Source organism: Bubalus bubalis, chromosome 20, assembly GCF_019923935.1.
Source record: "Bubalus bubalis isolate 160015118507 breed Murrah chromosome 20, NDDB_SH_1, whole genome shotgun sequence".
Classification (NCBI taxonomy): Eukaryota; Metazoa; Chordata; class Mammalia; order Artiodactyla; family Bovidae; genus Bubalus; species Bubalus bubalis.
The window spans coordinates 12,422,722-12,437,771 of record NC_059176.1 but is presented as its reverse complement, the minus strand read 5'-3'; the positions used below and the strand labels follow the sequence as shown (position 1 = coordinate 12,437,771).

Genomic DNA, 15,050 nt, shown 5'->3' with positions numbered 1-15,050 from the left:
CTAAATACAATTTTACTTGCATATATTCTCTGCTGAATCTCAGGATATTTCAAAAGTCTTTTAAATATATTCACTCTTTTATTCAAATAATTTTTTGAGTCCTGACTATGCACCAGGGCTTCGACTCAGGTATTAGGGTGCACAGAACAAAAGACGTGATCCCTATCCTTACAAAGCTCTGGTTTTAATGAAGTAAACAAAGTAAACCAGCACAGCAGAGGGCCGTCAGTGATCGTAGAGAAAGATGTGCAAAGGACACTGAAGGAATTGGAGGAAGGGGCCCCCAGTCCAGACTGGAAGCAGGCAGGGAAGGCTTCCTGGACAAGGTGAGCTCTGAATGGAGACTTGAAGAATGAGAGAAAACCAGGCTGGCAAATAACCTGGAGCCAAGATTTTCTGGTCCTTTTCTGCAGAAGGACAAGGCACGCGTACAACATGCAAGTGAGAGACAGCAAGGCACAATCGGATGGCACAGCCAGTAGACGGTACAAGCAAGAAGGGTAATAGGAGAGAAGGCTAGAAAGAAGGGTAGTGGCAGACCATAAATGACTCTCTGTGTCATGATAAGGAATTTAATTTGTATCTGGGGAACAATGGGCAGTTGCTTGTGTGGGGGAATGAGAGGATCTGAGTTGTGTTGTGGTAAGTGCATTCTGAGAGGAGTGGAAAGCAAGGGTTGGCAAACTATCGCCTGTAGGCTAAAACCACTCTGCCACCTGTTTTTGTAAATAAAGTTTTATTGGCTCACAGCCACACTCATCCATTTAGGTATTGCGTATGGCTGCCTTTGGCCTATGACGGCAGAGCTGAGCACAGTGCAATAGAGACTGCATATCCCACAAAGCCCAAAATATTGACTACCTAGCCCTTCACAGAAGATGTCTGCCACACCCTGGTATAAAGGCCAGAGTGGGAGTAAGGTTAGAGACAGGTTCACAGGTTAGGAACCTGGACTAAGGAAGCAGCAGAGGGCTGGGGAAGAGGGGACCATCTCTTTAAGTATCTATGAGACAAAATGACTTGAGTGGTCACTGATTATTAATTCTGGGAAAAGGGAGCTACTGTTTACTGAGTGCTTACTTTGTGCCATGCAAACTCCATATTACTCACAGAGCTTCCTTAAGTCTTCACAAAAACCCTAGAAAGGAGATATCCTCATTTCACAGATGAGGAAATTAATGCTCAGGGAAGTAAATGTCTTGTCCAAAGTCATACAAAGTGGCAGAGCCAGAACATGTGCCCAGGAGTCTTCTCCAAAAGCTAGACACCTTACATTAGCATGGTAAGCGAGGAAGGGAGAATATTGATGGTACAAGCATAGGGCCACGTCTCATTAAACAACAGAAAGACAAGTCCTATTTTTCTGAGCATACTTAATTGTAGATCTCTTTGGGCTTTTGAGAGTGAGTTCTAAGGTTAAATTATATTGCTACTCAATTGTATTAACTGAAGTTGATAAAGTCCATGATAATTACCAAAGGTTCAAAAGCTGCACAAACCAGCTACAGAAATACTTCTCTTCATACTGTTTATCCAATGGACACTTTATTAAATAAATACACAGTGGTCAAATCTGATAAGGCAACAACCGATCAGAGATTATTTCTGGAATAAAATGAATGTGTTCAATTGAAAGTTCTGTTGTTATGTCTTTTACTATCCTTAATTGAAACGGAGACTTCTCAGCAAAAAATGCATAGCATCATTTCCAGTAATGCTGTAGTTTGCTGATTTTTTGGACTCCTGCAATGGTAACGGGCAAGGGCTATACATTTCTGACCCCCTAGATCTCTGTGGATTTTCTTGTTTTAGAAACTAACATGATAGCCATTTGGTTAACGTCAGCACTAACTGACACTCAGATGTTTTTGGACGTGACAATTATGCCTCGATCAATAGACAATAAGATGGAAGCCTGAATTACAATGCATATAACATTCACAAAGCAGATCCTGGGAAACTGGATCTCCCAGAAACCAATGGCAATCACATTTTGAGAGGGCATATATAGACTTGAAGATCTAAGTTGATAGTACTCTCCCCAAAGAATCTTATGAGAAACACCCTATGGTGATGAAAAATCTGAATTTCTCTAAACCAGTGGTTCTCAACAGGTGGTAATACTGCCCCACAGGCACATGTGGCAATGTGCAGAGACATACAAATGTGCAGAGACATACAAATGCTTTCATGCGGCTGTCACAAGGTGTGTGTGGGTGCATGCACATGTAAACACATGTGCAACTGGCATCTAGTGAGTACAGGCCAGGGATGCCGCTGAACACCCTACAATGCAAAGGACAGCCTCCACAACAGAGAACTATCCAACCCTAATGGTCAAGAGGGCCAAGGCTGAGAAACCCTGAGCTAAACTGAAAAACTGCACACATTTGTTACTGTAAAACAAAATACAAAACAAAAAACTTAGCTTATAAGAATTTCTTTTTTAATGAGAACAATGCCTAAAGGGTATTGGAAGGTGGAAAGAATCAGCATGCATAGAGGGGTTACAGAATATGATCAGACTATTCACAAGGTTAACTGCCTTACCTGGGATTTCGTTTGCTACCACTGAAGGAGGGCTTGACTGGTTGCTGCTGATCTGCTGGTGGCTGATCATGTGGCAGCACTGAGGCACGGCGTTGCTGACCATGTAAAGCGTGTCTGGCACGTTGGACATTCTAACCATTCGCAAACGCACAAGGTCTGTTTGTTCCACCATCATCTCGTCTAGCACTGACTGAAAACAATTCAGTATTAACAGAGTTAGTCAACCTTACACCTTTGTTACATCACATTTAGAGAAAGATTACTGCCATCATCACATAAAAAGGGAATTAATTTACTGTTTCCAGTGTATACAGCCTAAAATTAGTGGTAAAAGGAGACAGTACTCTAACCTCTTTAATTTTTTCCCTACCTCTTCAATGTTTAAAGGAGTTTTCTGGAGCATCTTTGAAAAGAAATAATCATTTTCTGAAAAGTATGCTTTTAACAGGAGTATTTGAAATTTGAAGAAGGGATATAAAATTAATCAGAAGTAAAATTATACATAAAGTCACAGTAAAGAAAACAATGTAAATATGGACTAAATATCCTAGCCAATAAGAAATGCTCAAAAAAAAAAAAAAAGGAAATGCTCAAAATATAAAATATTAAAGACTGATATTAAATTAAACAGACCTATATATAAACACTTGTTAAATAAGCTTCAGATGAATCCACTTCAGCAAACTGCAGAATGGTCAAAATGGCATAATGTAAAACCATTCTCCACATTTACTATGGGCATTTATCCACGTATGCATGGGTACAGGAGGGCTGTCTGATCAGCTTGCGGCTGCTGTACTTTGAGACAGCAGAAAGGAGGGGAGATCTAGTTTATTATGGACCTTTTAGCACTAGACTCAACCTTCCACAGAGGCCTCACCTCCTTGAGTGACTTTAGGCACTGGACTTATTTCAGAAAGACCTGACCCAACCATTCTGCCTCCCCCGCCCACCTCACCGTTTTACAATTATTTAAAGTGTCAATTGCTTCCCAGGTGGTAAAGAATCTGCCTGCAATGCAGGAGACCCCGGTTGATTCCTGGGTTAGGAAGATCCTCGCCACTCATTCCAGTATTCTTGCCTGGAGAATTTCATGGACAGAGAAGTCAGGCAGGCTACCGAGTCAGACACTGAGCAACTTTCATTTTCAAAGTGTCAATTACTCAATAAGGAGTAGATTATCAACCTCATCAATAAATCTCTCACAAATCCTTTCATATATGTATTTTAAACTAGGGATACTCCAACAAATCCATTCTGAAGGAGATCAGCCCTGGGATTTCTTTGGAGGGAATGATGCTGAAGCTGAAACTCCAGTACTTTGGCCACCTCATGCAAAGAGTTGACTCATTGGAAAAGACTCTGATGCTGGGAGGGATTGGGGGCAGAAAGAGAAGGGGATGACAGAGGATGAGATGGCTGGATGGCATCACTGACTCGATGGATGTGAGTCTGAGTGAACTCCGGGAGTTGGTGATGGACAGGGAGGCCTGGCGTGCTGTGATTCATGGGGTTGCAAAGAGTCAGACACGACTGAGCGACTTGAACTGAACTGAACTGACTCCAACAAATAAAAGGGAGAAAAATTTTAAGGTAACTATGTTTCTATATCCAAACACATTATTTTGCCTGTTAATTCATTTCATTAAGCTTAAAGGTGATTTCTGACTTTCAAAGACTGTCAGTTTCTCAAAAGGTCACATCGAAGCGCCTCGGCTGAACACGTCTAATAAAACTGCAGTATTTTATACTGCAGTATTTATCATATTTACTTGGAGAGTTATGTTATAAATGGCAATACAATATAATATAATGCCAACTTTTAATTTAATAGGCCTGAAATTTTGTTTTAGCTTGTACACTTTTTTGAACGCTAAATACAATTTCCAACAGTCACCCACTACAGAAATATGTTATAGGAAGTCATGGCATTTCTTTAGTTTACAAAAGGAAGAAAATATGTTTGCAGTCTTCTTTCAAACATTTTTCCCACCCTGAAGATAGCAACATACTGATGACCATTTCAGTAAAATGAAGAAGTTTTTTCCAAGCTAAGAGTTTGCAAGAAAAACTAAGATGAGAAAAATGTAAAATACAACTTAATATGATTTAAGTTATAAATATAAAAACATGCTTGATAATTAAACATTAAACATAATTAAACTACTCTGGTGAGAAGTCAAAGCAGAATTTACTTTCACTTTCCTTATTAGGCTATTTCCAAATATTTAAGTGATACTACAATAGATATCTTTGTGTTTATAGTTCATAATAAAGTAGTTTAATATCTTACCTTCGCTTCTTCTACGTAGGGAGAGAACAGCCGAGGACGAACATAGATTCCAGCATTTTTTTGCCGTAACCAGGCATTTGACTTTCCACCTTCTGTTGTAGGAAGCATATCTGATGGAGGAGTACTAATCAAGCCTCTTTTCATCTTGAAAAATAAATTATTTTTTAGAGAAACAGACATTTGTGTAGCACAATATTACTAAGATAAAAATAATTATACCTATAAGTCAACATGCTCAAACTTCACCATTTAAATATGAACTTAGGAATGCACATGAAACTTAGACATAATTTGAATGTTTAAAAGTGTTTAAAGGATTCAGAAAGCCATAAAAAGGTACAACTTTCCATTTTTCTTTAAATAGAGAAATGATATTTTAAAAACAAGAGTTATATTAATTAAAAATATGAGTCAGGCTAACTTTCAGAACTCTAAAATAGAACCGATTTTTTTCCTTACTCATCTAGGAATTGATTCCTCCCCCAATCTATCCTCCACAAGACAAAACAAGCACATTCTTGGGCCTGTATCTACAGTACGAAGATAGCCAGTCTGCACAGTGATAGGGGCAGGGGCTCTAAGGAAAGAACTTGGCTCAAACCTTAACTCTCCATTCGACAGCCATGTGGCCATGGACATCTCCTCTTACCTGAGCCTCACCTTAAGGACCCTGAATTAGCCCTGGAGATGGGACACTGCAGGACTAACTAAATGCGGTGGTCCTGTTGTTTCCACATCTATGCTGCTGCTGCTGCTGCTAAGTCACTTCAGTCGTGTCCAACTCTGTGCGACCCCATAGACAGCAGCCCACCTAGTCTCCGCTGTCCCTGGGATTTTCCAGGCAAGAACACTGGAGTGGGTTGCCATTTCCTTCTCCAATGCATGAAAGTGAAAAGTGAAAGTGAAGTCCCTCAGTCGTGTCCGACTACTCTTCACGACCCCATGGACTGCAGCCTACCAGGCTCCTCCATCCATGGGATTTTCCAGGCAAGAGTACTGGAGTGGGGTGCCATTGCCTTCTCCAACATCTATGACAGGAGAATATAAATCAAGTACTTTAGCCCTGAGGTGGCTGTGAGGAGGAAATGATGTGAGGAACATAAAAGGCACCTGGCACAGTGCTTAACATATACTACACGAGCACTATGGCTAACAACCAATATTAGTAAACTTTTACTGGGAACTTATTATGTGTTGGGATTCCCTGATAACTCAGTTGGTAAAGAATCTGCCAGCAATGCAGGAGACCCCAGTTCAATTCCTGGGTTGGGAAAATCCGCTGGATAAGGGATAGCCCACTCCAGTATTCTTGCGCTTCCCTTGTGGCTCAGCTGGTAAAGAATCTGCCTGCAATATGGGAGACCTGGCTTCAGTTCCTGAGTTGGGAAGATCCCCTGGAGAAGGGAAAAGCTCCCCACTCCAGTATTCTGGCCTAGAGAATTTCATGGACTGTATAGTCCATGGGCTTGCAAAGAGTCAGACATGACTGAGCAACTTTCACTTTACTTATTATGTGTTAAGCATGGGATATTAACAACAGAGCTATGTATTTTCTAAATCTATTAAACAAAAGTTCTAAAGTATTTTTCTGAACCAAATTGTATCTGGTTTTAGTCCCAGATTTTAAATGAAACCAAATATTGTTTCTAGTATTATTCTTGTTAAATATAATAATAAACATCTCATTGGTGCATTAAAATTATGTTTAACTAATAAAATATAGCATTAGATATATTTTGAAAATAGGCAAAAAAATCCTAACTCTAATTTGTTATAAGTGTAGTACTGTAGATGTATTTCCTTCCAATCTTTTTTAGATACATTTTTACCTAAATAAATTTTAGAATATATAAAAGTACATATTTTTTTTAGGACAGCAAAATACTGTGTCAAATAGTTATGCTATAACTTACTTCCCCTGTTATTAGACATTTAGGTTATTTCCAAATATACTTAACGATGATGCTACCAATGTACCAGCTACACTTCCCCATCAGACCAGTAATACTATTTCAAAAATTAGTGACCTAATAGGTAAAAAAGTGGTAACTTTTTGTCTTATTTTGCTTTCTTTATGTGTGCTTACTAGTGACACTGAACATCCTTTTAATCAGAGGTTCCATAAATATTTGTTTTCTTCTAGTTTTTCCATGTTTCAAATTCTTCAATCTAATAGGGATTAATTTTGTGTGCAAGTGAAATGAGGATTTAACTTAAAGCACATTTCTTCCCTCCCCCACTGATAGCTTACTTTAGCATGGTTTGTGATAGCTTGCTTATTATATGTTTAATTCTTATATTAATTAGCATCTTCTTCTGCGCTGTTTTGTCTTCTCTATTATGCTAGCATCACAGACTGACTCTTAAGAGTTTTAAAATACATTTTACATTATGGAAGAGTTGTTGTTCGGTTACCCAATCATGTCTGACATTTTTGTGACCCCCATGGACTGCAGCACGCCAGGCTTCCCTGTCCCTCATCATCTCCTGAAGTTTGCCCAAGTTCATCTTCATTGCACTGGTGATGCTATCCAGCCATCTCATCCTCTGACACCCTCTTCTTCCTCTGCCCACAATCTTTCCCAGCATCAGAGACTTTTCCAATGAGTCAGCTGTTTGCATCAGATGACCAAAATACTGGAGCTTCAGCTTCAGTTATCAGTCCTTCCCATGAGTATTCAGGGTTGATTTCCCTTAAGATTGACTGGTTTGATTTCCATGCTATCCAAGGGACTCTCAGGAGTCTTCTCCAGCACCACAGTTCAAAGGCATCAATTCTTTGGCGCTCAGCCTTCTTTACTGTCCAGCTCTCACAAGTGTATGTGACCACTGGGAAGATCATAGCCTTGACTATACAGACCTTTCTCAGCACAGTAATATCTCTGCTTTTCAATATATGTCTAGGTTTTTCATAGTTTTACTGTCAAGAAGCAACTGTCTTCTGATTTCATGGCTGCAGTCACCATCAGCAGTGATTTTGGAGCCCAAGAAGAGGAAATCTGTCACTACTTCCACTTTTCCCCTTCTATTTGCCATGAAGTAATGGGGACAGATGCCATGATCTTAGTTTTTTTAATATTTTGTTTTAAGCTGGCCCTTTATTATCACTCCTTATTTTTCTTTTTTCTTTTAGAACTAAAAAAATTCTTATCAGTTTTTTTCTAGATGACTTTTACAATGTTTCTGTGCAGTTGGAAAAAACTATTACGTTTACAGTATCTTATTAAAGTCATAAACCAATCTGTGAAGAGTATTTTTCCCAACCATAGTAGTAGCAAAAGTCGCTCAGTTGTGTTTGACTCTTTGCAACCCCATGGACTGCAGCCCACCAGGCTTCACCATCCATGGAATTCTCCAAGCAAGAATACTGGAGTGGGTTGCCATTTCCTCCTCCAGGCTGTCAACCATTAATTGGAGCAATTCTTATAGTCTAAAAAAATTCACATAAAAACTGTGAAAGTAACGTGATCAATCAGCTCCATTAATTTTTACCTGAAACACAATTACAGGATTCATTTATCCCTTTTACACTGAACCAATCTCTTCCTCTCTTGCTCTCTGATTTTACTGCTATTCTTAAGAAAGTCTCCAAAGTAACTTCTACTCTTTCCATTTAAAATGAGGACTACTTGATCTACACTGATAAATTGCTGGATTAACTCCATTTAGAGACTATATTTTTGCAAAAGTAAGACTGATACACCCAACTCAAGTCTCATCCACCAAATATTTATTTGTGCCATGTGCCAGATACTGGGGACATAACACAGTACAAAACAGACATCTGTGTCTTCATGGAGTTTAGTCTCACGATACTCCATTAGGAGAAATTATTTACAAGGATTAAAAGAAAAGACATATTATTTTCATGAGAGGGATAAATGAAGAAAGATACTTACTGCATCACTTAGGACTTCACTGTTTATAGGCAAGATGTGTTCAATTCGCACAAAAGGTAAGAGAGAGGAAAGGATCTCTCTAAGCTCTTCAATGTCCAGGTCCCGTCTTTTCACACCTCTCTTGTTCACACTGTGAGCAGTGCCACTCAGTAAGTTTGGCTCTATGACAGAAACGGAAAATGAGAAGTCTCCACCCAAATTCAAATTCCCAGAGAAAGGCTCTCTTTCTTCTCTAAGTATACTTTCAGTAATCCTCTATACTAAATTTACCTGCTCTAAAAAGTGCTATACATAAATTACTTATATGGCTTAAGAAGTTTCCCTAATAGAGATATTCTTGGATAAAGAAAAAGCATGGTGTCAATAGTACGGTAACATTCTTTACAATTGTTCTGCATTAAAGAAGACAGAATTCTTTTCTGCATACTAACTCAAAGGAGAAAAACAATCTATTAAAATCTAGTTTGATCAAGGTCTTTTTCTTAATGTTTCTCACTTTTGGGGCTAGTTTTTTTTATCTTAATACAACTTACAATAAGGGTAATACAGAACAAATGTTATTTCTGGTAACTGTAAGTTATGAGTATGCTCATTAGGCTACTATATAGATTTAATAGGAATTTAATGAGTATCTAAAATTATATCACCTGATACCTTAAAGCAGCAAAACCTAATGTACACTCTATTTAACTTTAAGAATTTTATGAGTCTCCTAAATTTCCACAGAAATATTAATGCATAAAAGTTCATGTGTAATATTAAGAATTTTATGAGTCTCCTAAATTTCCACAGAAATATTAATGCATAAAAGTTCATGTGTAATATATTCCACTGTCCAGAGCAGAGAATAAATGTTTTTTTCATGGGGTTTTAGTGGAAGAGGAAGATCTGAAGTATATATATGGTTTTTGATAGTCAGGTGGGAAGGAAAACAGCATATTTGAGGAATTTTTAATCATATCTTTAAACTAGGGAGCTATATATATATATATATATATTTTTTTTTTTTTTTGCTTAAAAATAAGATCTTTATCATTCAAAATATAAACGCTGGATTTTTCCCACAAACACTACAGGTAAACTGGTATTTTCCCTTAAATAATGTGATAAAGAGATATTGTTTTTTGACAGGCTTATTAAAATTGTTGCCAGTGTGTGGAAAAGGGTTTTTGTTCTTGCCTTGTTATGCTTTGGATTCAATATGTATATAAGGCACTGCTTTTCAAAAGAAATTTTTTCTCCAAGTAGTGGTGTCCTGTTTTCAAACATAATATTACATGAAACCCCCAGATATGTACCAGGTAAGGGCAGAAACCTTATCCGTGAAAGTGACAGAGACAAAGGTGCAGTCTGGTTCGTGCAGTGTCCTTCTCATCTCTGTGGAAGAGCCTCCCATTCTACCCCAGCCAGAAAACCATGAAACAATGGAAATTTTATCAAGGATGCTCATTATCTGCCCAAAATAAATACGGCATATCATTACCAGCTTTACATCAAATAAACAAGCCTTTGATGATTATGGAGCACTATATGCATTGGGGTGGTATTGTTCTATAAAGCCACCACAACAATTAGTGAATACTGAACCATTGCTTCTAAGGGAAACACACAGTTAGGTTCCTTTGAGCCTCTGGTCACAATACTTTTGTCAGCCAATGAGGACAAAGCCTTGTTTTATGTATGTTTCTGTTTAAGGACACCTTGTTAGTATATATTGTTGATTCATTAACAATGAGCTCAAAGCCAACAGCACTGTAACTCATGCACCTGAACAATGCTTATCTAACACATATTTTCTCCATAAGGCGCATCATAGCCCTCTTGGACTTAGGAACACTAGACAGTATTAATAGTATTACACTTGGAGGCTATCTTAGACAGTGGGGTTTACCAGAAAATCCTATTAAGATGTAAAAAACACAGCACTATAAAGACTATGAAAAGGACACTTGTTTGAACATTGAAGATGGCAGAGTATCACTTTGCTCTACCATAAGCTGGAAACGTATGTCATTCTGTGCATCTCTGCAAATGACTAAAAGTGTCATGAGTACTGATTTGGGGATCATAAATAAATTTTAGCAAGTAGGTGAATTTGCAAATTTAGAATCTGTAAAACAGCAGCATAGGCTGCATACTGGCATTTCAAAAATGTCCCAAATTAACAGTAGTGGTTTTTATATTTAAAAAATTTCAAATCTGAAACTGTGAAAGGCTTCGATTAAAGGCCTGAAACTGCAGGCCACAGATAAAATTAGAATTAAGATAGGAGGACTGCTTTTGTTTCCTAGAGTTTGGCAGCAGTATATTAAAGGAACACTATAAAATGATTTGAAGGCAGGTTCAGCTTTACTTTTTAAAAATATTTTAAAATGTGAGAAGAACAACTCTAAGTATACTAAAAAACACTGACTTGAACACTTCAAACATAAACTTTATGGTATGTAAATTTATCTATATAAAGCTGTCAAAAATGAGAGAAAAGGGAAACCTGCATTTAATTTTTTTAATTAAAATATTTTGATTTGGGTTCACTATATAGACAAACACAAAATTATACGAAGGAAGTCACACAGGTGGGTGGGCTCACCCTAGATATAGATGTGATTGCTACATAAGCACAAGCTCCCACAGTTAAGATCACGAGCGACACGTGGTGCTTGCATCTCTTCTGCAGTATCCCCTACTTGGAGGCCATGCAGAAGTACCATTTCTCCTTTACCTTTCACAAAAAATTCAAATAAACAGCAAATATGCTTCCCTTTGGTAGTCATATATTTTTTTTTCTCAAGCAACATTCACATAACATAAAATTTACCATTTTAACCATTTTAGAGTGTACAATGTAGTGGCTTTTAGTACATTTAGAATGTTATGTACTTATCACTACCACCTAATTCTAAAATATTTTCATCAACAACATGCCTTTGTAACACTTTACTCATTAATTGAAAAACTACACTTTAATACTTTTATAAATCATTCAACATACATTATTAAACACACAGAAAGAGAATATTAAGAGTTACAGTTTAAAGTGCAAAATTAAACTTTCTGATATGTTTATTTCTAACCAAGTATACCCTTTCCACTAAAGGATTTTACTGATTGTAAATATTTCTATTTTCACCAGGCAACAGTGGTAACTGTCAAGACTGATGTGCAGCATACACTTTAGTAACTTTTGGGAAAAACTTACAGTTGCAAGCTAGTTTTCTGAGCTTACCTCTGTCTGCTATTCTCTTCATTAACTGATGCTCACCCCATTTAATCAGATATTTAAGGATATCTTGTTCACTTGCCTATAATAAAAAAGTTTATATTTATTTTAGTGCAAACAGACGTTAATCTCATTAAAGACTCTTCTTATGTCATAAAGTACATACAATGTGCAACATGCCACGTTTCACTCATTACACTGGCTGTTTCAAATGTCTGACCTAAACCTGTGGTACACCAGGAAGCAAATACACAGACCCAATTATATACATTTGGTCCAGTAACCTCACTCTTGGCTCAAATTAAATTTTTACTTATTTTCATCTTTATTTGTTTTTTAAACTGTTTTCTTTCCCTGTTTTAAATTTACCTTACTATATGGTTTCTATACAGCTGCCTTAAATTCTTTTGGGGACAAGATGGAGATAAATACATGAAAGTAAAAGTGTAAAGATACAGTGTGACTGCTGTCTCCTGGAGGAGCAGAAAAAAACAAGTATGGCAACTTGTCTTGGCAGAAGACACTATGATCTCCACAAAGTATGCTACTGATTGGTGAAGGACCCCTCAGGAATAGTCTGTGAAATGGCAATGTGCTTCTCATTTCTTTGTACTGCATTTAAAATCTTAGGGCATAATCCAGGTTGCTCTCTAAGTTTTTTACATTCCAAGAAGAAATGCAAAGATTCTAAACAATCATCAAGTTCAGTTCAGTCCCTCAGTTGTGTCCGACTCTTTGCGACCCCATGGGCCAACTCATCCTCTGTTGTGCCCTTCTCCCGCCTTCAATATTTCCCAGCATCAGCATCAGTCCTTTCAATGAATATTCGGACTGATTTCCTTTAGGATGGACTGGCTGGATCTCCTTGCAGTCCAAAGGACTCTCAAGAGTCTTCTCCAACACCACAGTTCAAAAGCATCAATTCTTTGGTGCTAAGCTTTCTTTATAGTCCAACTCTCGCATCTGTACATGACTACTGGAAAAACCATAGCTTTGATTAGATGGACCTCTGTTGGCAAAGTAATGTCTCTGGTTTTTAATATGCTATCTAGGTTGGTTATAACTTCTCTTCCAAGGAGCAAGAGTCTTTTAATTTCATGGCTGCAGTCACCATCTGCAGTCATTTTGGAGCCCCCTCCCAACCCAAAAATAAAGTCTCTCACTGTTTTCCCATCTATTTGCCATAAAGTAATGGGACTGGATGCCATGATCTTAGTTTTCTGAATGTTGAGTTTTAAGCCAGCTTTTTCATTCTCGTCTTTCAGCTTAATCAAAAAGCTCTTTAGTTTCTCTTTGCTTTCTCCCATAAGGGTGGTGTCATGTGCATATCTGGGGTTATTGATATTTCTCCTGGCAGTCTTGATTCCAGCTTGTGCTTCATCCAGCCCAGCATTTCTCTTGATGTACTCTGCATACAAGTTAAATAAGCAGAATGACAACATATAGCTTTGACGTACTCCTTACCCAATTTGGAATCAGTCTGTTGTTTCATGTCCAGTTGTAACTGTTGCTTCTTGACCTGCATACAGATTTCTCAGGAGGCAGGTAAGGTGGTCTGGTATTCCCATCTCTTTCAGAATTTTCCACAGTTTGTTGTGATCCATACAGTCAAGAGATTTGGCATAGGCAATAAAGAAGAAATAGATGTTTTCTGGAACCCTCTTGCTTTTTTGATGGTCCAACAGATGTCGGCAATTTGATCCCTGGTTCCTCTGCCTTTTCTAAATACAGCTTGAACATCTGGAAGTTCACAGTTCACATACTGTTGAAGCCTGGCTTGGAGAATTTTGAGCATTACTTTGCTAGCATGTGAGATGAGTGCAATTGTGTGGTAGTTTGAACATTCTTTGGCATTGCTTTTCTTTGGGATTGGAATGAAAACAGACCTTTTCCAGTTCTGTGGCCACTGCTGAGTTTTCCAAATTTGCTGGCATATTGAGTGAAGCACTTTCACAGCACCATCTTTTAGGATTTAAAATAACTCAACTGGAATTCCATCACCTCCACTAGCTTTGTTCATAGTGATGCTTCCTAAGGCCCACTTGACTTCACATTCCAGGATGTCTGGCTCTAGGTGAGTGATTATACCATCATGGTTATCTGGGTCATGAGGATCTTTTTTGTGTTGTTCTTCTGTGTATTCTTGCCACCTCTTCTTAATATCTTCTGCTTCTGTTAGGTCCATACCTTTTCTGTCCTTTATTGTGCCCATCTTTACAGGAAATATTCCCTTGAAGAATCTCTAATTCTCTTGAAGAGATCTCTGGTCTTTCCCATTTTATTGTTTTCCTCTATTTCTTTACACTGATCACTGAAGAAGGCTTTCTTATTTCTCCTTGCTGTTCTTTAGAACTCTGCATTCAAATGGGTATATCTTTCCTTTTCTCCTTTGCCTTTTGGATCTTTTCTTTTCTCAGCTATTTGTAAGACCTCCTCGGACAGCCATTTTGCCTTTTTGCATTTCTTTTTCTTGGCGATGGTCTTGATCACTGCCTCCTGTATAATGTCACACACAAACCTCCGTCCATACTTCTTCAGCCACTCTATCAGGTGTAATCCCTTGAATCTATTTGTCACTTCCACTGTATAATTGTAAGGGATTTGATTTAGGTCATACCTGAATGGTCCAGTGGTTTTCCCTACTTTCTTCAATTTAAGTCTGAATTTGGCAATAAGGAGTTCATGATCTCAGCCATAATCAGCTCCCAGTCTTGTTTTTGCTGACTGTATAAGAGCTTCTCCATCTTTGGCTGCAAAGAATATAATCAATCTGATTTTGGTGTTGACCATCTGGTGATGTTCATGTGTACAGTCTTTTCTTGTGTTGCTGGAAGAAGGTGTTTGCTATGACCAGTGCATTCTCTTGGCAAAACTCTGTTAGCCTTTGCCTTGTTTTGTTTTGTACTCCAAAGCCAAATTTGCGTGTTACTCCAGGTGTTTCTTGACTTCCTACTTTTGCATTCCAGTCCCCTATAATGAAAAGGACATCTTTTTTGGGTGTTAGTTCTAAAAGGTCTTGTAGGTCTTCATAGAACCTTTCAACTTCAGCTTCTTCAGCATTACTGGTCGGGGCATAGACTTGGATTAC

General features: G+C 38.0%; 1 protein-coding gene across 3 annotated transcripts in view; it reads right to left on the bottom strand.

Annotated features, from left to right (window-relative positions):
* Positions 1-15,050, bottom strand: part of BTBD7 (BTB domain containing 7) — a 90,352-nt gene that overhangs the window by 9,175 nt on the left and 66,127 nt on the right. For all 3 annotated transcript variants that reach the window (XM_025271489.3, XM_025271490.3, XM_025271492.3), the window contains 4 exons: positions 11,969-12,044; positions 8,743-8,903; positions 4,844-4,987; positions 2,551-2,740 (listed from right to left, as the gene is read on the bottom strand). In XM_025271489.3, the coding sequence (XP_025127274.3) occupies positions 2,551-2,740; positions 4,844-4,987; positions 8,743-8,903; positions 11,969-12,044 (571 nt within the window). The remainder of the gene's footprint in view (positions 1-2,550; positions 2,741-4,843; positions 4,988-8,742; positions 8,904-11,968; positions 12,045-15,050) is intronic.